We start from the raw sequence: 25,683 nt of genomic DNA, 5'->3' as shown, positions 1-25,683 counted from the left end.
TGATTAATTGTGCATTGATTGAAGTGTTTTGTTTCATGCTCTTTATCCCAGTCCTTTTACTTTAAGGTTCAGAAGTACACTAATAAGTTATGAATAATGCATTTTCATTTTCCTGCTTCTCTTGATTTATTTTAGTGAAGTAAATTGGCCACTCCTGCAAACAGGGATTCAATGCACTTTGAATGTGTAGATTCAATTTAACATGTTTTATATTGATGTTCAGAACAGAAGAGAATATGCAAAATATTAATATCTTCAGACTTTAGTCTCTATATAGTTGTCTATTTTCCATCCATCCATCCGTTCCTGGAGTCAGTCAGTCTCTGGTTCTCTATTGAAATTTGGACCTCTTTAGACAGGGTAAGGGTAAAGTTAAAGAGAAATCATACCCTTGTAAAATGGCTTTTAAATGAAACAGAACTCTAGATTTTGTCTTCTGAAAAAGCTTGGAATAGAAAAACAGAAGCCCAATATAAATGTGGCCCTTAACACTGCTCAGCTGCTCAATGAAAAATCTGAATTAGTCATAAATCTGTCTTCCAAGAAACAGTAAAACTGCTTTTAAGCACCAATACTTGACACTGAGCTTAAGCAAATGTGACAAGTTAGCCTCAGAAAAAATCAACAAAAGATTGCCACAACTGTTTGCTTTAAGGAAATTGTTGGATTTTTCTTCTGAGGGAAATAAGATCTTGACCTTACAATGATGAATGCCCTTACGACGTATGTAGTGATTTGGGACAATAAACAAAGCTGAATTGATTCAAATATTTCAAATATTCAAGCTGATCCCAGTTGTTTACTTTGTTTGGCCCAACACAAAGTCTGGTCTGTCTCCTCGATCAACACAGCAACTGAATTTATTCATTTATTCATTATCTTCCTATTCCCTTATGAAAACAAGGAAGTATGGTAATTTTTGCAGCCGGTACACAAAGGTCATTCACTCATTTCCTCTCAGCAATTGTGTTTTGCTCCTCAAATCTGGAGGAATTCCTTGTTTGTCTGTTTGCATTAATCTTTAATGTCACGCTGCAACATAAAATCATGCCGCCAGACTGCAACCTCAGCAGGTGCAGTTATTACTGTAAGGGCCCCACAAGGATCGCCTACTTCTCAACGGAGCGTCGTGCTGGCTTTGTATGCAATCAAGTTCAAGATCATTTCAACATGAATGGGGAAATATATCTGATATCCTCATTACACTTGTGAAAATTACATTACGTAAAATAGATACCAATGTTTTTACGAGTGCTTGTGAATATTTGCATGTGTGTGGTAAAAGACTTGAGTAGATCTCATTGCATGGGCCAAAACATGGGAATGCATGAATGTCGAGGTCTCTTAATAGCTCCATATCTAATGAAGCATTGCACTTCAGAATATTGCCTATCATGACTTTTATTAAAATAAACAAGCAATTAATTAGCAAGCCATGTCTGCAATTTACTTTTATTACTGTTGTCGTAATGTCTTTCTCTTGGGAAGGCAGGTTCAAACAATGTCCTTACTTAGACCTAATGCTTCAAAGAAAACGGAGTAGAATTATCAGGGGGGAGAATATTGTTGTGGATGTATAATTGCTTTGTTTCTCTTTTAGATCTGTCATTCTGACATTCTCTATTACACTGATTACTGAAGCACAGCATTGAGGTTTAAAAGGAATTATATTAGCAGTCTGTGCCTTTACTCCATTGAGAGAAACATTTCATATTTTTGTTTGTCTTCTGTGGTCCAATCATAACAAATCTTGAGACTTCTTGATGTCTCATTCATTTGGTTTTGTTTTAATCAAACAATTAAGGAACAGTTAATTATACTGCGAGGTATTATATATAAACAGAACATATGATTTCATAATGAATAAATAATTATTTTTAAAAGACCTCTGAATTCAGTTAAAGTGTTTGCTTAAAGATGAATATTATATATTCCTTTTATGCTTTAGCACAATTTTATACAATTTTAATGCAATGCCTATAACCAGCATATTCAAAACTTTGTAATGGTATTCATATAGTTTTGAGTTCACCTCAAAAGTGGTTGATGATATACTTGGTATCAACCACTTTCCACTAATTTGGTACCAGCCTTTTAAATTGTAAAAACAGTAAAAACAAAGCTAATCAACACTGATAAAGACCTAGCAAGCAGCAACCAAACGGATGAGTTGCTTAAGCAAAACATTATCTTTACCTGTGAACAGAAACGGCTCGAAAATAAGCATAGTGGAATTATTTTAAAAACCCCAAGGATGGACCAACAGCAAGTCCTGTTGGACCTGAGTTCCCAAAATTGATCAAGTTGACTGATAACATGATAATTTCAGGCTGACATATTATGCTGACAAATCAATAATTCTTGTGCTAACTGCATTCAGAGCAATTCCCTTTCAAATAATGTCCAGAAGGATCATATAAGGTACTTGCAACCACAGACCAATCTGTCTGGATTACTTTATTAAACACTTTGTAGCCGAACTGCTTGCTGTCACCATCTTGCTCTGTCCGAATGCATGTAGGGTTTCAAATACAAGCAAAGTTTTAGTTCGTCATTATCAACATATCTGCAGCTGATTCTGCTGAATAACATATTTCTCCTCGGATTAGATTTAAGCTGGAGAACAATCAAAGTTTATGAACCATGCTGTTGAGCTTTTTTAAGCAGCTGTTCAGCTGCTGCTTTCTTTGCTTTGGTTTATTGTTTTAATAAATTCAAGTTGTTCCACAGTTCTGTCTTACCTTTTTAGTTTTCTTTGATGTTGGTTCACTACATTCAGCCCTTTCAGATGGTGGCAATGCATAAATAACACATCCAGATCACAGATTGAAAGTATTATCTGAAAGCACTTATTGGTAGCTCAAATAAAACTCAAATATTTATATTTAATCATTTGTGTTTAATCATACAAAAAAAGAGATTTTTTTCATCTTATTGGTTTTTAATATAACACTTTGTGGTTTTGTTTTGGCAGAATGTGCCATGATTCAATATGTCATATTTTCTTCTTTTATTTTTATTCATTTTTGCTTCACTTTGGAAGGAGTGAAACCATTAAATTGTGGATTATCATGGAGTCAATAATGGCCTCCGTAGGAAACAGAAAGTGCAGACTGCTGTGATGGAGCCATAACACCGAAGGGAAATGTTGTGGAACTGCAACACAAGCCTCAGTATATCACATCAGACAGGCTGCGTTATCTACAGATTTGAGATGCGCATGATTTTGATCTGTTGAACATTCTCTGTGGCATCACTTTTATCGGCTAAAAGCGGAATTTAAAAACAGGGACGTGAGGTGCAGGATATATGAGGCTTACCAAACGGGACAGAATTGACTTGAGTCAGGAGCAAGAATTGCTTAAATAAGCAGGCCATATCTCGCTGACTGCTATATTGCTTCCTAGATGAAAGCAAATATATTATTTGTGTTTTGGACAGTATTCTCCCCCTTAAAAACTACAAACACTTAAGAGTCACTTTTTGCTTCCTGTTCCTGATATTAAACATAAGATATTATCTTTAATATCTTTACATAAGAATACTAGCTGCTTGCTATTTGTCTATTATCTTATACAATTTAATAATTGTTGTTTTATTTCATATTTTGTAATATTTTAATGATTCTAATGCTCAGTTTGAATTATATTTTATGTTGTCTTTACTTTTTGTATTGCAGAAAAATTATACTTTGTGTCATTTTTAAATCAACTCCCATCTCCATTTTTGTATTTAAATTTTTCCTTACAGCCATGTATTTGCTACTACAAATACATGGTATTACATGTATTTGTACATGTGAACCATCCTTATTGATGTCATCCTCATATTTCAGTCCAAGGATGGCATGTTTCCTACTTTACACTGATAATGACATTGTGGCGTTGAGAATCCTCGGCACATCCCAAATATTTTTAATAACATCAGAGATGTGATGACAAATACATTTCTAAAAGTGTTGTCTAAATTGCCCTGAACCAATTTCCAAAATTTGAGTCAGAAAAATCCTTGCCTGTGTCAGTTAGGAAACAAATTGATAAAAAAAAAAAAAACACATTAAAAAACAAGGTTATTTAATTCATTCAGTTAATCAACATTTTTACAGTGGGTACAGAAAGTATTCAAACCCCTTTAAATTGGTCACTCTTTGTTTCATTGCAGCTATTTGCTAAATTCAAAAAAGTATGTAAATGACTCTAACCCTGACCAAGTGAAGTAACCTAAGATTACAGCACTGACCCCACAGCTTCTACAGTTGGCACACTGTAGGGACCGTTCTCTTTTTTTAATCATTCTCCCCTGACTTTTTAAAAGAGACTGGATTTTTAAAACCTATTTCTTAAAATAACTGTTAATGTTTTTTTTTTAAATATTACTTGTGGAGATTCCTTCTTCATTACGTAGCCTTCTTTCTGTTATTGCTGTGCAGTAGTTGTTGAAATGAAACACCAATCTGGGAAGTATTTTTAGGAAGAAAAAAGAATGCTGAGTACTGTAATAAAGCTTTAACCTGAAATCACAGCTGATAGTGGCTCTCCAAAGGAGGGCTGGACAATAAATCAATAACAAAATATATTGCGATAGACACATTATCAATATCAATGGAAAATACATCAGACAGAAAATTCTGTAATTTCATTGAACTCCAAGCTAAAAACACAAAACATTCTGGGGAATATAGGCAGAGAGAAGGTTTTATCCACTCAACCTCTCAGGTCCATCTTAGCAAGGATGGAAGCATCAACTACCTCACTCACTCTTTGGTTACCTAGCAACAACCTGTTGAGTAACTTATGTGGCAGCAGTTTCAAGTTTTGCCACTGTGCCTCATAACTCCTTAAAAATAAGAAGCATCAGTGTGGAGTGAAAGGAGAAAATTAATACAACCGCTCAGGAGAAAACTGGATAAAACAGGAGAGGTCATGTCACTGGTTGGCAGTATTTCAGATTTTCAACACAAAAAACGAATTATTAATATCCACTGGTATGAAACCCTTTTATTATGAAATGTTTTTCAACCACATCGCCCAGCCTTACTCCACAGTTACCATGTCATCATCTTTGTAACCCTGCTTGATCAAACTTTGATACCACCCGACAATTTATGGGGTCCGATGCATCTATTCTTACCTGTCACCTCGAAACACTCGGCTGTCCTTTTAGTGCCTGCTGTAACTGATCAGGACTGTTTGATTGGGAAAGTGAAGCCTACTTTATATTTTGCAGGTAACAGATTTCTTGAGGCTGGATGGTGTAAATACTGAGTGATTGGCTGGTATACCTGGGGAGAATCTCTGCAACTTCTGAGGAGTATTTACTCTACATGTTTATGGCAGTGTGTGTGCTCTGCATACTTGAAGTGTTTGGTATGTGCACATCCCCAGGGATAATATCAAAGATGAAAAATAACTTATTTGCTTTGACACTTTAAAGAGAACACGAGCAGGGCAGCATCTGTAGAAACAGACAGACTGCTTCAACTTTATCGTTTTCAAACGCTTTGTTTGCTGTGAAGTTCCATTGCTGTAGCTGAAGTGCAGCAACACTTCACATCTGTGTTTCTGTATGTGCGTGTGTGCAAATCTGTCAGCATTTGTCAGCATTGTGGAATAATCTGGAAGTGTGTTCATGATTCTGTGTGTGAGTGGGTGGGTTGGTGTGTGTGTGTCCTGCTCCATGATTGATGGAGACAGCCTGCAGATTTACCAGAGTCAGAAAACAGTGCCATAAAGGGCTGCTCCGCTAATTTAAACTGACAGCTACTGACAAGTTGTTTTGAAGTGCTGAAGGGGCAAGATTAAAAAAAACCCTTTCAGGGGAATGCATTATTTTTGTGTCTGCTTGTTGGCAGGCATTGATATGAAAATTTGAAACATAAGATCAAATCCACAGCAGATGGACATCTTGGGGTGTTGTTGGCCATGTATTTTATTGCACTTTTGGAGCATGTTTTAATCTTCAGTTACAAAATGGCGATGCCTTTTATGTGTGATCATGGAAGAGAAACCAGTGTGTAAATGCATAGGAGTCTAAAGAGTGCATGAAATTCAGTTTGAGGACAAATACCAGTAAAAAGCTCAGATAAAATTAATTGCAAGCTCATTGTTATATTAATATTATTTTGTTTTCATTTCCTATTGCATAGTTGTGTGCTAAACAGAGGGTGCCATGTGCATTGTTTGATTTTGGTCCTGCTCTCTAAGAGATATATTGTTGTTTTATTACCTGGCTGAAAGCCAGCGTTCCTCTATCAGTTTGAGGGCTGATGGCTGAATGGTTCTAAAATAGAGCCACAATATGCTGTATTTCTGTGGGGACCATGGCAGAGCATGTTCTGTGGCATGCTTGAGGGGCCAAATGACTATTACTACAGTGACAAATCTCTGTCACAAACACAGATAAATCACACCTCGGGGGCCACAGGGTAGATTGCGGTGGTGAGCACACACCAGAGGCGATTTTCACTCCCAAGAAATTATGTTAGATTGTTTAGCCCTTTTCACACATTGGGTACAAAGCATTAATGTCTTTATCAATCTTTTAAACCGGCAGCATTTTTAGTCGCACTTCCATCATATATGTTGATATTGACATTATTTGGTGGTCACAAATATAAAAAGAATGTTTCCTTACAGTCTTCATATTTACCTTTTTATACTGGAGGTTTCTATACCTCCACTATAAGTTGTAGTCTTGCCATGAATGATCAAACACCATTTTGGGAGTGCACTGGCTTTTTTTTTTTAATGCACCCCCGGGGTATTTTTCAAAGACCCTACAGAGACCATCTATGTTCAAGCAAATTTTAATGCCTTATCTTTTGGTATTGTTGTGTACTGGCAAATTAGCGATTGTACGTAGAAGGATCTTTGCAAAAGTCAGAATTCAGTTATTTACCTTTAGAGTTGTTCGGGTCAAAGGAATTGCCGATGCAAATTTTTATTACCTAATTCTTTCACTGTTACTGTGAGTTTATAATGTCCATGTTTACTGTTATCTGAGAAATTAATCTCTTAGAAGTCAGTGCCCCTGCAGCAACTTGGGTATGTGAGATGTTCAAAACTGGAGGCCCTGGTGTTACCCAAGTGGACACCAGGTGTCACTTGGGCCCACTGGTGGATCTGAGAGAATCCAGAGTATTGCATGTGTTTCAGCATGGATTTTAAGCACTTTTGGTAATAAAATATACATTATTGGAACATTAATGGTGCTTAAGAATCCCCAAAGACAAGAGCAATAAATGATGAAGGTTTCTCAGGAGAGGTCGCTGGTATTTTTGACCTCTTGAACTGGTTCCATGCTTTGTTCTACCATAAATTGGATTAAAAAGGAACAGAGGACAAGAATAGGATGAGATACAGTGCTTTGAGTAAATACAAAATGTAATTTTTAAATGATGGTATTAACGGAGAAAGCTACCCAAACACAATAAAGTAATTGTTCATTAAATCTAAGTCTGCACCAGTGTGAAGGACAATATTCCTGACAACACAAGCATTTTCACCTCTGAGTGGCTCAAAACAGCTTAGGTAAAATCCATGAGTTAAATCAGATAAAGACATAAAGATACTGAGGTATAATCTACAATGTGATTGACTTATAACAAAAAAGTAGGATAAATATTTTCTGCAGTGATGGAAAGTGCTCATTGTGACTTATCTCAAAGTTTTACTGGCAGTTGTTGTTACAAAGTACAACCAAGCATTGAGTTTAGGGGACAATTTTTGTTTCAAACCAGGGCCATTTTGGTTTGAACATCTTTTTTTTCATATTATTGTTAAAATCTTAGATTTTGACAACTTTATTTTGGTTTTCGTAGAGTTATTATTATAATATAGAATATGGGTTTGATGACCTAAAACATTTAAGTTTGAGAAAAGAATGAAAGAAAAAAACTAAAGAAATCTGTAAAGGGGTTAGTACCATTTCACAGTGTTTTATGGCATGTTTGTATATTTCAGTAGTAAAAAAAACCTCCAAAAGTTATTGTTTCAGTTGATGGTTCTCATAGATGGATGCCTCTCATAATCCTAAATGGTTCATTTGCACAAATTCTAAGGAATCTATGTCTAAATTATTTAGGTAATTTGCACAAGGTGTCACTTTGAAAGAAAAAGCTCAAAGAATTCTGGGACAGAATGATCTTGTCTTTTTTCTTAAAGATTAATCTAGTCTTCTATTGTAAGTTTGATAATTGATAAAGTATTAAAGATACTTCCACTAACATTTTGTAAAATTGAAGTATCTTCTCTCATTCTGCTTTTTAGACATTTCCCTCTCTTTTCATTCAGTTAAGAATCTGTCTGAATGATTTTTTTTCCATCACAAGGATAATTAAAAATGTTTCAAATCAAAAACAAATTAGAAAACACATCTTACAAATACCCTTTTAATGTTGTTTTCTTTTCACAGCATGACACTATTTGTGATGAGAAATGTTCACATTTACAAAGACTTCAAGATGCTTTTATGACAAAAGCATCTTTGAAGTCATTCACATATGACACTGACATATTCAGTTCCCATCGGAACAACGTAAAACCCAGTGATTGTGTAAAAAAGGGGCTTTAGACTGTGGGATTTAATTTCCTGACATAGTGAAGGGATTTGAACCTTCAGGAAGCCAGAGTGGATTTACTCTTTATTATTTGAGAATAAGGCGAGGGTACTATTTAATCAAAAACATATTCAAAAAATTTATCTGAAAAGATTGTTTTGGTTTTATTTTTACATTTTCGATTTTGGATTTCATGTCAGTATATTCTCATGATTTTGGCTGGATTTGATGCACTTACAGGTTTTACAGAATTCCTCGACTTTATCAGTCTCTTTACGGAAGTGAAACTGAGAGGCCGGGTGCAAATATGTGCACAATAACAACAAACATTCATTTCCATCGCCTTCACTTTTAATATGTATTGACTAGTCTTCATTTCAGTCTCAGATCAAGACATGCATTCATACCTTCATTGTTCCCTCTGCAGCCCTAGCTCACTCATGTGTTGATTTCATTTCCTCTTCACACCATGAATTCAGTAAGTGATCTGTCACTAATATGAAAGTACTTCTCTACTAAAGCCTGCTTTGAAGGGAAATTTAGGTGTTGTGAGTCTCATTGAAGACACAGTATATAGATCATAGACTGTTTGTTTGTGATACTTTCAATAGCTTGGCAAGCTTTTGTATTAGAAAGTCTTGTAAAGGTAAAATTGTCAGTAACGGTTAAAATAACCCCTGATAAACTTCCTTCTGAAAGTTTGGTTATTGCAAGCCTATAAGATTTAATGAATTGAATAAGCTCTCTTTGCAAAATGTACAAGATTGAAGAAAACTGACTTGCATATGCCAACCTGGAAATAAATTATTTTTTAAGCTGCCTCTGCCCATGTACAAATGGAATCTGTTGAACAGGACTTTCAGTTTAATAGCTTATCATGTACTTTTAACTTAAGTAAGTTGTGACAGAATAGAGTCTCGGTAGTAGTGAAAATGTAAAAATGGCTAAGAGCTTTTAAACACATAAATGCGTTAATCTGATGTATTTTGACATCATAGTTAAGAGTCTGAGATTTGAGCTAACAGTGTCTGAAGATTTCAATGAACACAGGTATCTTTGAAAGATAACCTGAAGAAAAAAATGTTACAGTAGAGTTGACTCAATTGTTTTATTTAACCTAAGATGAAATGGCTACAATGAAAGGATTATGACAATTGTTGTTTATACATAAATCATTTGATTAAATCAAAGTTGACCAAGAACTTTGCTAATTTCAGTCTGGAAAAAATGTACTTGAACTTGGAAACTGTGTGGGAACTATTAATTTTTGCGCTTTGTCTGAAATGATTCTATTTGTTAATCCTATGTGTTTTTGTGGCTTTCATCAAAAAGAGGTATAGATTATATAATTGTGCTACAATTCATTGTGTGAACAAATATGGTCAGTGAAAACTGTCTCATGAGAAGAGAGCAGCAGTAGTCATTCCTCTGGATTGTGAGAGCTTCTTACTGCGCTGCTCTTTCTTTGTCCAGCAGAGTTTAACTTAGTTGCAGTTTGTGTCGCACTGTTGTGAATATTCCTGCAAAGTGCCTTTCTATTATATTGTATTAAGAGAATAATTGACATCCTGGAGCTGTGTCAGAGAACAGAATCTTTCTTGAAGAAATGTTTCCCATACATCTGTTGCAAGACTAGTTACTTTTTGCTTTACTTGCTGTGCTGCTTTTTGTCACCCCATGATGCCAACGAAGTATCAACTTGAGTATTGACATTTTTGTCAGGGTTTTTATTTTATTTTCCTCATCTATGTCTCTTTTTTTTATTTAATTGTAATGGAAGATAGCTATGTGATGTCTACATCACATAGCTATCCATATGTATTTTTGTATTGTCCATATGTATTTTTATTATCAGTGTAAAATTCATAGTGTTCATTTTTAGTTTTGCATATTTGGTGTTAGCTGAGCATTTGCAATTAAAAGTTGAAGAGTCGCCCCTGGGCGATCAAATACTTGAATTAATGAACAAGCAGGTCAAAATGTCATCAGTCGGACATTTTAGCATGTTGAGGTAAGAAAATGTTCATTACTACAGAATGTTTTCTTTGCTGTGACATTTGCTTGGCACTCACATAAATCTTTAAGCATATGTATGATTTACAGTCACATTCAGCAAATTAGAATATGTTTTCCAATGAGGTGTCACTGTCAGATCAAAAGTACCCTTTCCAAATATTAATCTTTAATCAGGTAATAAACATGTCATTCTTAGCTGTAAGCAAAATATTATCAGAATTAAGAGAAATACAGGTTTGAAATGTTAATCTGTGTGAAATTAATTCACTTGATGGGTTACTAAAATAAAGGAACATTTCCTCAATGATATTTAAATTTATTGACTATGATTATAGATTGTGTCTCATGGATGTGCGACACCAGACATCCGTGTTGTGGATTTTTATTGTTATTTTTTTGTGTGTCATTGTAACTTAGCTGGAGATCCCATTGTGTGCCTGCCTGTTGAATGTGGAAGAGAAGATCATGCTGTAGGCTCATTTACCTATGACCGCACATCTTCCTGTGCCATTTAAATGCACGGCCATAACATGATAGCGTGATAGCAGCTCTTGTGTTTGTTGGTTTTTTTAAGGCATAAACAGAGACATTGTTATAAAATACAAAATCATAAATACTTTTCCAGGTATTGGTGTTTTCTGTTCTCTGTTTCACTGTCTGGCTCTCCAATTTCTCAGCAGATGGTCCTTTGCCAATTTTTCACAGTCAAAGTCAGCCACACACTTTCATTCAATAAATCTTTATTAATCCCTGTTAACAACATCAGTCTCTCTTTCTCGCTCTTTCTTTTTCTCTCTCTCTTTTTTGCTCTCTATATCTACTTCAGTCTCACTTCTGCTTTTGAAATGTTTAATGGTGGTTAATGGTAGTTGTACTTCTGTGCAATGTTTCTCATAGTTCAGCTTGATAATGGATTCCAGTTCACCCACACACTGTGGCTTAATGATGCTTAATTGAAAACTTTACTGACACAGTGTATGACATTGAACCCTGAAAGCGCTAATTGGAATAATTAAGCTTTGCGAACTTTACTCATGGGACCTAGGACCCCAGAGTAAATAACCTTTCTCCTTTCTTTTTGTCCCATTGTAAACTGAAAGGTCAGGAGCTTTGGAAAATGACCTGACATTCAGGGTTTTAACATATGTCCTCTTTTTTTTCTTTCATTTTGTTTCATTTTTTACTGGAGGTCTAAATTAATAGATATTTTAGCATGCACAAACAATTCTGAACAATCATGGAAGTAACAAGAAGTGCAAATAAAATTAAGAGTCTTAAAAGAGGGAGTTTTGTCTGAAGTGATAGAGTGAATCCCCAACAACTGTCAGTCATATTCTCATTTGCCTCACCCACTAAATCCCTGCAAGATTCTGATGATCATTCTGGACGGGTCACCATAGCTGGCTACACACCTCACAACATCCGGATAAAACATTAGTGATTTGAAATCAGTTTTGTTTTGCTTCACTTGACCATTTTTCTTAGTGAGTAATGGGCTCACATACTGTATGTAATCCATTGTATGTTCTGACATTTTATTGTCCCTACTGGGAAATATGTCTGGAGAGGATTGTGTTTGTAAATGTAAGAAAGGACCATGGCTTTACAAAGTGTTGGGTGGCATCTTTATTAGATACAGGGCATTTTTCTTTTCATACAAAATATACCATTTCTTTCAGAAGTTTTGATGTTAATGGTGCCATTTCTGGTTCTGTCAGTATCTCCTAATGTAACAAAGCTCCAAAATGTATGCATGTGTAAGGCTGGAGGTACTGTGATGTCTGATTTTAGGTGACATTATACATATGTTAAGACTACCATTATAATCAGGGAAAAGTTTTTCTGAAGTTTGGTCTGATTTTAGACAATATTTTATAGGCACAAATGACGATTAGTAAATAATGAAATGTCTTTCATTATTTACTAAGAACTGAAGGATTGAGATAATTGGTGCTTACCATGTTCATATTATCATGGAAAAATCACATGCTATATTCTCACAAGATTTGTGTAAAAAAATGACGAAAGAAGAAAACTGAATCTGGTCTTGCTTTTTAAGGTGCAATAAGTAAAGTTATTTTTGAGAACGAAGGCTTCTCCAGCAGTTAAGCACACTGGTGTTTCAGTCTTTCTTTGGTATTGAAACATTAGAGGATTTTGGAAAGTCTTGGGAAGAGTAGATGCAATTAAAGTTCAATCTGGAGGCAAACACTTTCTGTTTACAGAAAAAGATGAAAGGTACTGGTAGTGTCAAAGAATAATGATTTCTAGCACATCTCCAAGTACCCAGAGCTACCTTAAGAGGTGCATTCTGATGGGTTTGCCATAACCCCTGCAGTGCTCTGACCTCACCATTGTTAAAAATGTATGGGTAGGCCTCAAATGAGCAGTGCATGCAGGAAGAGCTTTAGTAGTGAAATAACTCATGACCTGTGGTAACTGCTAAAATAGGTGCTAACGTCAAAGTTTGTCAAAATTTCTGTTGATTTTGTCTCTTTTATAGTAAACGCTTATTGAATAGCACGTCAAAAATATTGAAGCGTGTATAACTGTCTCATCTTTGACTTTCTTTGCTTGCCAGGATTTGAATAATGTTCCATGGTTTAAATTTAAAATAAGCAAATATTCACCATCACGCTGATGTGTTTTATGAATTCCTTCATGGCTCATAAAAGCACAACCCAGGCTTGTCTTTGAGGGCTCTTAATATGCATGACAGTTGATGTGTTTGAAATTTATGTAATGTGAGAGACAGTTTACTGATGTTTTCTTTAATGTTTATTCAAAACAGCTACTAGAACTGCTGTTTCAATGAAATATGGTTTAGTCAATCTTTAGAATCTAATCTCCTTAATGTTGAAAGATTAGAAATTTGTTCCTTTTAGATAAAAATACTCAGTCCATGACAAGAAAAGCAATGATGAAGCTTCTTTGGTTTTTCTTTTTCTTTTATTTGACACCAAAAATACAAATAAATTGGTATGCACTAAGATTGCTAAAATTGGGTTTCTCTTATCTGAAATGACTGACACAAGGACTCTGTTAAGAAAAAAAAAAGACTTTTCAGACTTTAGGGTTCTGAACTGTCACTGCTGGTCAGAGTGCTTCAGTCTTTGCTTTTCTTTGAAGCAAGTGGAGAATAATTTCAGACAGTTGTACTTTGCAGGAGACACCATTAGTGTATTTTGAGTTTTCTGTTTCTAACAGCACTGCCTTCAAAACGGCTAAAGTGATTCAGGCCAGAAATGTATTATTTCTTTATTTATTCAGGAAAGACTGAGATTTAAAACCTCATTTATAAGGGTGGCCATGGCAGAATGACCAAAAATACAAAATAAATGCATCACAGTTCAGTAGAATGACCTTAATACTCAGGGTATTATTGCACTTACCCATATTTCAGGGTTTTTCCCTGACAAGCATGTTTGTGCAATGTTCTTGAGGTAAAGCCTGACCTTACTAATAATCAGTATGTCACTCTAACCTATACAAAGTATTTGAAATGCTAACAGTCATGCTTTCACTTTGAAAAAAACCTGTCAGAGTTTGCATTTCTCCATATATTTCAGTGCTCATTTCAGTCACACTCCCTGACACAAACTCATCTGACCCAGCTCTCATCAGGAGTTTCAAAACTTTTTATACTTTATTATAGGAACATTATTTTCTCCATCATGTTTTCCTGAAGGACTAACTCGAGTGATGCAGCCTGAGAATGCTGATGCTGCCAGCTTTTTGTTGAGCGAGTAAGTGAGCTGTCAACCCGGTGTTGTTCTCATTTAAGGAGCTGACAGTCAGAGGCCGTCTCAGCACGAGAAACCCATTTTAGCATAACACCTCTGTCTCTCATTCCCTTCTTCACTCCTTCTCTTCTTATTTTATTTGACATTCTTCCTCTGGACACTCATCATATCCATTGTCTTTCCTTCTTTCTTTACACTTGCCAGCTATCTTCCTCTATCCAGTCTCCTCTAATCTCTCCTCTTACCTTCCACATCTGTGTGTTTGTTGTCAGCCATCCATTCAGCCTTAACACACTGCAGAAGTTCCTTGCTCAAAACTCTCTGCTGTTTTTCAATTCACTTAGCTTCTCCCTCTATCGTGTTCTCTTTCCATCTATCTTCTATTGACAAATTCAACTGTTCATTTTCTCTAATAGACTTTTCGCTGCCAAGATTGCAGGGAAATAACATTTGTATAACTGTTAGACAGATAATTCTCTGTTCTTCAGATGCCTTGACACCTTTTACAGAAAACGCTTCAGTTCATTTTGCCATTTCTAATACACATTCTGCCTAATCATCTAAGTCACTGTGTACTGTAATTTATCTTGCTACAGTTGCTATAAGACTTTAAGTAAAAAGAAACTTGGGATATCACCTTCATTTATGGTGGCCTACTGATGAGCCTTGGGGAAGAATGCAGAATCAACACAATATCTGGAGTTATGGTGCATTTAAAGAGCTATATGTGAGATTTTTACTGTCCTGTAGCAGAAACTAGCCCCAATATATCGAGAGGTTGAAAGCGAAGCTGATCGATACCAGTGACTCAACAATCTGTTTGCCAGGTGCTGAGATAACCGACTTTCAAAACTCACTTTGTTGCTGTAGTCTCCTTTTGCCGCAGCCTTGTACTGAGACAGAGACTTTCCCCCATACCTCAACAGTGGTGTAGAAACATGGTTTTGCTATAGCCTAACAGTCCATTTTCACTCAACCTAGGACATTTGTAACAGCAGGAACAGCTCTTCGTGAAACAGGCTGGGTGCTAAGTTGTTTTTATATATTGCGCATCTCTGAAAATATTGATTTTGTAGTTGTGTCCTACAGGAGCTTGGCTAATTTTTACCAAATAGTAATACGTATCTAAAGACTGATATTAAATATTAATAAAATCCATTTTGCTTATCTGAGCAGGCTCATGCACAAGCCATCTCCAGGGTTCATTGGGTGGCAGTGAGGGTACACCCTGGAAAAGCATCCAGGGCGTACATAATAGAACATAACAGAACAACACAGACACACACAGGACTTGCACATGACATGCAGAACGACTATTCACTGACACACTAATACCTAAGGGCAATTTATACCAACTGACCTAACATGTATGGTTTGGGACTGTGGGAGGAAGCTGGGTACCCTTTAAGAACTCACTCATGGATGGGGACAACATACAAAACTCCTTGCAAAAAGACCCTGGCCTGGATTTGAATCCTGGACCCTTTGGCTGCTTGGCAATAGTGCTAACAACTGCATCACCATGAAGCTCATTAATAAAATTATCATAAAGTGACACGCTATTTAAAAAAAACATTGCTCTGAAATCAGGAAGTCAAAGAACAGAAATATCCTTTATTGTCCCACAGGGGGACATATAGGGTGTTCCATCAGCAGATTAAAAGTAAATGTAAGCATGCACATTCAAAATGGTTAAAAAAAAACTAAACAAAACAACAACAACAAAAAAGACTGTATGGTATGGGCAAATTCACAATATAAGAAAAAAATGTATAGATATAAAAAAAAGTATACCCAGATGAAAAGAAATATCCAACTGAGTAGAATCACTTTAAAAGGATTAAAATATTCTTGTTATAATATTCAATAACAAGAATATTATCAATATTAAATGTCTGTCAAACTTAAAAATAAGACACCTAAGGTGCAAATTAACAAAGCTTTAAACTCAGTCCTTTTATACACTTAAGATGACAAAACCATTTCCTCTTTAAATTGGACAATATGTTTTTTGTTTTATTTTGTATCACATATGCTAAACCTATTAAAACTGTTGTGCACTAACTGCTGTTAAATGTACAATGATTACCATGAATGTAATATAAATGTGTGTGTGTGTGTGTGTGTGTGTGTAGGCGTGTGTGGAGATGTATTTGGAGATAGGTGTGAAACAAAATGAAAGACAAAAGCACTGCAACATGAAACATAGAAATGTTTCAACACACATGTTGCTGAAGACTGAAGAACAGGATTATTTATCACTTTTGAGGGCCACCCATAAAAAATATTATGTTTATTTGTGTGCTTGATGTGCCAGGTTAAACAAAAGAGGGTTAATTGACTTGCAATACTCTATGGTAACCACAAATTATAGCTGTAAAAAGAAAATTAAAGATAATTTACAACAAATTTTAATAAATCAAAGCAATGTTGTGTGGGAGAACTTAAAACTTTTAGAGATGAGGAGATGAAGGGTAGTGCATGAAAGATAGATTTTTAGGTTTTCCTCTTGAACCTTAATCTTTTCGGACGGACAGATGATGTCCTTTTAAAGGTGATGCCAGTTATAAAAATACCAAGCCATCCAGTTGTACGTATCTTCCCTGAAATAGAACAAAAACATACATGGCTTCTTCTGTAAATATTTGTTCACAATTTATATGTAGTTATCTGTTTTTTGTGATTGTGTAGCACAATGTCTTTCTCCATCTGTGAAGCTTGTCTTTCTATATCCGTCTTAAACCAGTTTCCTTTTCATTCAGGCTTTTTTTTTCTTCTTTCCAGCCTAGTGCCCTTTAGTCCTCTATGCAAATCACTGTGATGTTTTCTTTTGCTGGTTCGAAATGACTAATAACGTGTGATCATCCCACCATCAAGGCTGGAGCCATAGCGTTGCCATGGTAACATCCAGTCTAAACGCAATAACGGCTACTGCGGAGAGAATGTTGAGACAGCAATAGAGTGTGTAGACACACAAGAGCACACACCTTCACAACCCGCCTTAACACATGAGTAACCCATGCTCATTTGCTTTAACGACCAGTGGGAGACTTGTCCTTTATATCTCCAAAGGGAAATGCAACCATCTTAAAACAAGATAAGTCATTACACATGCACACCTTCACCAGACCAGCTGTGTTATAGACATACAGTAGGTACATGTAACATCCATAGTTGCATACAATGTTCATGTTCCTTTGCAAATGGAAGTACACTGTTGTATACCTGTATAGCTATTCACATATAAGACAGATGTTACACAGAAAAAGACCTGAGACTTTAAGACATCTTATACTGAGGCTATAGCATGCACTTTACTTTACAATGTAAGACAATGATTCTTAACCCATTCTTTATGGCATACATTTTAGTCTATTAGAAAGCATTTTATTTGCTGCTAATGTCAATCTGATATTTTTGCTACCTCTTGTACTTTTAAAAGCATGACTGATTTTTTTTTGTCTGAAATGTTGCTAAATATAGCAAGAAAGTCACTGAGTTGGCACCAATGGGTTAACCATTGTTAACTGCAAACCTCTCTCACGGCAGAGTAAAAGAGGACAGTGGTTGATTTTTAGATCGTTGCTGAAGTAGATAAGATTGGTGGCTAAGATCATCTTCACATGTAAATATTGGCTAATCATTGATCTTCCAAAATTAAGGAAATCAGGGTCGATTTATTGGTGTACCCTCAATTTTCACAAAGCTCCTCCTTGGAGTGGGTCGTGCTGGAAAGAGCAGGAGCTTCTTAAAGAGGCAGAGGCCAATCTCGAGGTGTGAAATTGTGAAGTCAAAATTTCTTTCAAGTTATGTGTGACACATACAGCATTGTTATAACAACTGAGAGCAACATAATTACTTTATTGCAGTATAAAATGGTGCTATGTGCCTAGAAAATACATAATACCAGCCTTTAAGGAAATAACAGAAATTTGCAAAGAAAAAATAAAACAAGAAGCAGAATTAAGACAAGTACATTAAAAGATATTAAAGGGAAAAGATGGCAGAGAAAATAAAATATATGTTTTAGTTGAACATGAACCTCAATGAACAGTGTAAAATGGGGCAGTTAGACGAATGTACAAAGCTGGTGAGAGATCTTTAGACCGTTTAAATAATGACTTGTGACTTTTTTGCTTTTTTTTTTAGTTTTCGTGGTTTCCTTTTTTTCCCATTGTTTTTACTATGGAGGATAAATTTGGTCTTAATCTTTCTTATAGGCATTTAAAGGTAATCCTGGCTTTCACATTTGTTGTCTGTTTACCTGTCACAGTTTTTCATGCCTGTGTGGGGAAGGATTTTTTGTTTGTTTTTTGAGAGAAGATGGGGTTCTTTGCTGAGACAGCGACAACCAAATTAGAGAGCCAGACAGATGGCGTACTGCAGGAACCCTTTGACTCAACCAGTGTTTTTGTCAGACAGAGCACAGTGGCCTTTCATCCTGCCTGTCAGCCATGGCATAGGGACAAATGGAGAACTGTGGTAGCTGCTTTGGTGTATTAAAAAAAATGAACATCAACATGCTCACTTTTTCTGGTGCACTCACCCACAAAACCCATTTAGCTGTGAAAACTTAGCTATGAGAGAGAAATCTAGACAACAAAGGTGTGTTTGACAATTGTTTCAATACAGAATTTGCCTTAAATAATAAGTATTAATGTTAAGTAATTCATTTTCTAAATTGTAAGTACTCAATTTATCAGTTCCAGAAATTATATTCCAACTTAAAAGGGCTGCCCTGCTTTTCTGGGAGTGTCGGGGAATACTGGAGATCTCCGGACAGTATATATTTTTTTTGCACATATACGAAATATTAACGGAAATATAGATAAAGATTTAATGTCATTGAGCACAACTTTTATACATTTAACTGCATTGTCCAATGGGTTTATAGAAGAAACCTTTTTTAATGTATGGACTGTATAAAATAATATGTACTTTTTAACACCAGACTTGGCATTCTAAATGAAAAAATTCAGATTAAATGTATCACAATAAGAAACATGTCATAAAGGGGTAAAAGTAACAATGTGTCTCAACTCAAGACTGTTACCACCATATTGTTGCAAAACACACTTATGGATTTGATTACAGACATATATGTTCCACTAAGCTCCTTTGGAATCATAATCATGGAGTAGGAAGAATTTATATATTTATAGTAATTTCCCAATAGCCCAGCCACAATTAGGTACTCTTCACAAGATTTGTGACAATGAAGTCAAACTAATAATAATAAAATTTCCCTGATGGCTGAGGAACATTCAGAGAGGTTTTAGAAAGACCATGAGCTAACTGGTACAAGAGTTTATTTGCTTTATCCTTTATAAAGCAAATAAAATGTTTTTGCTTTATTTGAAGACTAAATGAAGCAAAAATCCACTATAGTCTCTACACACTGTAGGACTCCACTGCTGAAGGAATAGTATGTTAATATAGTCTGGTTGGATGAGATTAAAACTGAGGTTTGTCTTTGCACACATCATATTTGAAGGACAAATGGCATCACAACAACTGTGATTTTTGGATGTATGAATGTCATGGTAAAGATCAGATTGTAACCAATATGTTACTGACCACCTTCAATTAGCTGAAAGGAGAATGGGGGAGAAATGCACCTGGCAGGACAGCACATTTTGATATTATGAAGTGTAGAGCTTTAAACACCAGCCACTTTTCTCATTATTGTCCTCTTTGTTTTTCTGTAAATCAGTGAGCAGGATAACACCAGTGAGACAAATGTAAAAGGATCTAATATGTGTGTGAGCAGCTATGTTCTTGTCAGTGTATGTAAGTGTTCTGGTTTGATTCAAGAGCCCATCAGGGAAGCAGCCTTTGCATAACTCTGATAGACCAATTAGTGCAGAATGATAGATGATGAGCTGCACTGGCAGACAGGGTCGTAATAGAGGGCTGAGTGGAGGCACTCTGTCCTGAATCTCAAATCTGTTCTGCTATGTCCTCTCTCAAAAACGTTAATGATACATGAAGCTTTAGACACACCCAAATAATTCCACCAAGGATGGAATCTGTATTTGGAATACTTGTTTCGCTCCTCGTATCTATCTCATCTACAGTAACTTGTTCCTGTTTGTGGTTTAGCTTGACATCCTTTTGATCTGTCTTTTATGAGTTGTAGATTAAACTCGTAGCCCTTCAAAATCATATAGATTTTCCTGTACGGTGACAATATGTTTCAGCTCTTGAAAACATTGCCATTTTTAATAATGACTGATGTTTTTTTTCCTTCAAATGTCAAAAGTGAACTTTTTTTTTTTTTTCTCCGAAGAGTTTTTGCGGCACTAGTGGCTCGTATTTTTTCTACAGTAGGCAGAAAGGAAGGGGTGTGAGAAGAGGGGGGAAGACATGCGGCAAAGGTCGTCGGGACCGGGAGTCGAACCCGCGACGTCCGCGTCGAGGACTAAGGCCTCCAAACGTGGGGCGTGCTAACACCCTGCGCCACCACAGCACGCCCCAAAAGTGAACTTTTTTACAGAGTCTAGCTTCAGTCATTGACTACTTGCATATTAAAAGGTTATAACAATATTCAGAAATTTTAAAGTACACCAAACATGAATCGGCTGCTGTTTGTGTCACACAAAATCTTTTTGCCGTGAAAATCTATTTTCAAATGAACAGTCAGCTTATGAGTAGATATAATGGGCAGCTCCCCAAAACATGCAGTTATGCTCTTATTTTGACAGAAAAAAGAAAAAACTTGCCTGGACTTTTTTAGAAGATGGATAAATTACATGCAAGAAATCATAAAACATTTTGACAAAACCTTGGATGTCTTCTTTTTAGGTGGGATTCTTTGTGTTCCATCTCATTAAAGTGCAATGTAATATGTCTTTCTGTGAAGCTGCTTGTCAGAGCACAGGGTTGTTTGTGTGTGTAAAGCATCTGTTGCCAGACTGACAGATAAAAAGGTCAGAACTGTGTAAAAGCCCGATGTTGCTTTGAGGGAAAAGGAATCGTGTTTGAACTCACATGAATTTGTCTGTAATCTCTCTGTGATACTCTCACTAGAAACAAATTGGCAAGGGTGCATGCTATATTTTAGAGAGCAGGTTAGCTGTGTGGTGCTGAAACATACAGACAGGGTATTTTTAATTTTTTTTCAGATTAAACTGAAATATGCTAATATTTTAAACACTCTAATAAGGCAGAAGTATGATAAGAAAATGCTAAAACCTCATGAGTTGTTTTTTTGTAGTAGTAGTAGTAGATGTGTGTACTATTCTCAGACAGAAACAAACTACTCTCAACAACCCATGAAGAAGCTTCTGATGAAAAGAATTTTGAACTTTAAAGGTAATGGATTTTATGCACTCAAAAAATGGAAATTTTCACACATTTCCATACACATATCTAGCTATAAAGACATCCACTTGTCCAAAAATTTGGAATGGTACGTTTTATTAATCCTGAAGTGATGGTTTTTTTTCTTTTTTCTTCTATTCATAAAAGTCTTATTGGTTATTGATTTGGAAATAATTTCTGTTTTTATCTAATGGTTTACTTTAACGTATGGTTTTCTGTTTTTCTAAATTGCATTATCAAAGACATTTAAACTCTGCACATCCACAGAGAGCAACAACACCCACAGAGGCCATCAGACGTATTATATCCTCCAAAACCACTCAAAAGATCAAACGAAACCCACTAAGGGAATCCAAGTCTCTTATCTCAGTAAAGGTCAGTGTTCACGGCTCCACTGTCTGAAAGACATGGGCAATAATGTCATCCATGGGAGAGGTGTGTGGTGAAAGTCGCTGCTAACCCAGAAAGATATTGAGGTTCCTCTGAGTCTGAGAACAACACATCTTTATGACTCTCAATCCTTTGGAGAATACCAGTATCAATTCATGATATGAAAGCTAAACTGTAGAAGACAAGGGTGTACCCAGAGTGAGTCTGATATAAATCAAGTTTTATATCAGTCCAAAATGACACCAGAATTCCTGATGCTAGGTTCTGCTGCTGCTTTAAAGTCAGAGTAGTTTGGCTCAACTACGACGAAATCAGGACACAAATCAGCTTTTTAAGCATATTATATTCAAACATTTTGAGAACACCTGTGCCTTCATCATCGTCATCGCCTTTTCACACTGACTGTGTTAAGAATTTGCACAATAAAAGCTGAAAATTGATCAGTAAGCTCCAGTCTAATCATGTCTCCGAAGCTCGGTGAGCTTCACCTGTTAAGCACTCGATTCAGGACTGTCTTCTAGAAGACGCTCAGAAAATCATGGTTTCAATCCAAGCCAGTAGTTTGGGAAATAAAGCTGAGATAGTTTCAGCAAAGTGATATTCCCAGTCATAAGAGTAACTCCACGTCTATAGACAAAATTTTACTTTTGAGCTTTGGCAAAGTTATCAACTGGAGAAGCTGTTGTGCTCACAATGATGCATCATCTTGACTGTACCAAAGTTTGCGATAAGATAATTACTCTACACTGATATCAGACAGCATTTTCTTCAGAAGTTCAATTACCTTGTTTGCGTAAAGAAATATTTATAAATATATATTTTTTATTTGTAAGAACTACTTTAAAGATGTACTTTAAAGGCTTCTCATTTTAATCTGATATGTAGAAAGACTTATGAACTTTGGGAGTAGTTGGCTTCTGTTTTGTGCAATTGTCTGCATTTTTCTTTTGTTGTTTTTACATAAACTGAAACCTAGTCTAATCTTATTGTTATATGCTAATATACATCTATCTACTTTATAAGACATTAAGAGCAACAAAGAAAACACAAGGCAGATAATCATGCATGCACACACTCTCACCCAAACTTGCTCATTGAACTTAGCATGCATATATTTGTCTGTGGGAGAACATGCAGTCCTGTGATGGTCTGTCCAGGACGTTACCAGTCTCTCACCTGCTGGAAATATGTATCATCCCCCCATGGATATGTATGTATGTAGGTGTGTGTGTGGGGGGGGGTGGTAGGTGGATGGATGGATGGATGGATGGAGTGAGGGAGGGAGGGAGCGAGGAAGAGTGGGAAAGATGGATGGATGTCTGACTGACCCTCAGTTCCAGTATCTTAACAGCTTTACAGCTTTACAATATACTTTCTATTGACTTTATCTTTATTACTGACAATGCAGACCACTCTGGCTTTGCATCTGGGAATCTTAAATATAAAGATCATAAACACACCTCTAAGTTAATCTACTCAAAACTCAAGCAAAAGACAATCAATATTATGATGAATTTTCTGTTTTAATCATGTTGTTCCCCACACAGAAAAGCTTATGAAGTGATAAAATTACATTTCTGAATGAGACAGTTTTGATTCTAAAGTGGCAGGTTGAGTCTGATTCATCTCAAAACGATCCATGTTTTTCAAGTTGTTGTGAATAAATGAGTTTCTGCAGGGTTTGTTTGCATTTGCTGATTTTCCGTGTACTTTGCATAAGCTGAAAAACAAACTAAAGAGCACAGATCTGTTTTTTTTCTTTTTGTCACTGCAACTAAAGGAGGAATGTGCTCCCAGGAAGTTTTGCAAATCATTGATGAGAACATGGAAGAATCCTTATTAGGTTTGCTTGGACATTTATGCAATCAGGTTCGTGACTTCATGTCTTAGAGTGTGTCTCCCTTTGTGCATTAACAGCCAGTGTGCTGGCTCACTTGCTCACGCTGGATTATAGCCATCTGTATTATTATGAATGCGTCTGTGAGGGCATTATATTCTTCTTTCCTCATTTTATGTGTTCCTTTTTTTCATGTACCACTCTCCGCTTCATGTCAGATCTCCTATTAAATATAAGCTGTTCTGAGAGTGTCTGCATCTGCAGCGCTCCTGCAAACCAAAACGAACAACCCAGTTAAATAATAAACTGAAGGCTAGCAGAGGGACCCCATCAACCTCTGAGCTGTATCCTCTCTGAAGCCATCAATCGTGTGACTAAAGCTAAGCTGCATAATGACATTGTGGCAGCGTACTTGTGCTGTGCTGCAAAACATATTAATGTTAGCCATAATGAGTTTGACAGCCCAATATGGGTATTGGGGGATCCTGGGGAATTTCAGCTGTTCAACACTGCCATCAAATGGTGGAGAGGAGTTACAACAGCTGCAGTGTTGGGTGTTGTGCAGATGATTCATGCAGATAAGTTATTTTCCCTGGCTGTTTTTGCCACTCTAATCATAAAAATGGAGCTCAAGTCTCATCAATTACTTGCTTATTTTTAATCTGAATTCTACTGCTTGCTTATTCACTTCTATGCATTGTATTTGTTTCAATAGAAATCTGATGTTTTCTTTCAACATAGGCTTGTTTTTTAGTCTCTATTGGTTCTCTTCATATACACTTCCATTTCCTCCCTGCCTCCTAGAATCTTGGAACTCCAACAGAATGGCGACATGGACATCCTGAAACTCAAGTGGTGGCCCAAAGATAGCCCGTGTGACCTCTACAGCTCAGACCAGACGCGGCAGCGTGGCAACGCGCTCGACATCCACAGCTTTGCCGGAGTTTTCTGCGTCCTGGCAGCTGGCGTGGTTCTCTCCTGCCTCATTGCTATGGTGGAAAGCTGGTGGTCACGACGGAAGGGATCTAGAGTTCCCTCCAAGGAGGTATGGGAGAGAATGACCTTAAAAAGGAATGATACCGTAGTCAAAGGGATACTTCAAATCATTTGGTATAATAGGCTTGCCAAAAAAGAAGTCATAAAGATTGAATCTGACGAAAGCACAATGTTTTTCATTGGGATGTCATGTCATTGACCAATACAAATAATTGTGAAATTCAAGAAAAACATACGTGTCTTATTTAATATCTGAGTAGAGCTGCTCTATGAAGGCCATGGAGCTTTATTAGAGAACTTATAGTGAACAAATGGCATCTTGAAGACCAAGGATCTCACCAGGAAGGGGCTAGAAGAAAAGTGTAGAGGAGTTTAGAGCATCACCTGAGAAATATAAATATATGGCATAGTTGCAAATCAATGTTTGCAGACGCTCTACATCTAACCAGTGTCAGCCTGACTTATTTTGCAGAGAAGAATGGCAAAGGTTTTAGTCTCTAGATATGCAAAATTAGTGAAGACACTCTGCAAAATACTGCAGCTATATTTGCAGGGAAAAGTGGTTTTATAAATGCCTTCCATGCTTTTAATTTTTGTTTGAATGACATCTGGTAAACTGTGAATCTTTCCTTCTGTTTTACATTTATTTATGTTGATATATCACATAAAGTCACAGTAAAACACACTGCAAAACAAAATTGCTATATGACAGAAGAACAACTTCAAAGGGTGGACACATTTTTTGAAGACTCTAGGGAATACAAAAGAGATATTGGTCAAAAGAAAATTTTAAAATGATGGGGAGAATAGATGAGTGGATA

General features: G+C 36.2%; 1 protein-coding gene across 4 annotated transcripts in view; it reads left to right on the top strand.

Moving 5' to 3' along the window:
• The window catches only part of grid2 (glutamate receptor, ionotropic, delta 2), a 453,461-nt gene that overhangs the window by 413,257 nt on the left and 14,521 nt on the right, over positions 1 to 25,683 (top strand). For all 4 annotated transcript variants that reach the window (XR_004341186.1, XM_032578330.1, XM_032578331.1 and 1 more), the window contains exon 15: positions 24,671 to 24,911. Coding sequence is in view for 3 of the 4 variants with exons in the window: in XM_032578330.1 (XP_032434221.1) it covers positions 24,671 to 24,911 (241 nt within the window). In the remaining variant the exon portion in view is untranslated. The remainder of the gene's footprint in view (positions 1 to 24,670; positions 24,912 to 25,683) is intronic.

Source organism: Xiphophorus hellerii, chromosome 12, assembly GCF_003331165.1.
Source record: "Xiphophorus hellerii strain 12219 chromosome 12, Xiphophorus_hellerii-4.1, whole genome shotgun sequence".
Taxonomy (NCBI): Eukaryota; Metazoa; Chordata; class Actinopteri; order Cyprinodontiformes; family Poeciliidae; genus Xiphophorus; species Xiphophorus hellerii.
This window is presented reverse-complemented; position numbering and strand designations above follow the sequence as displayed.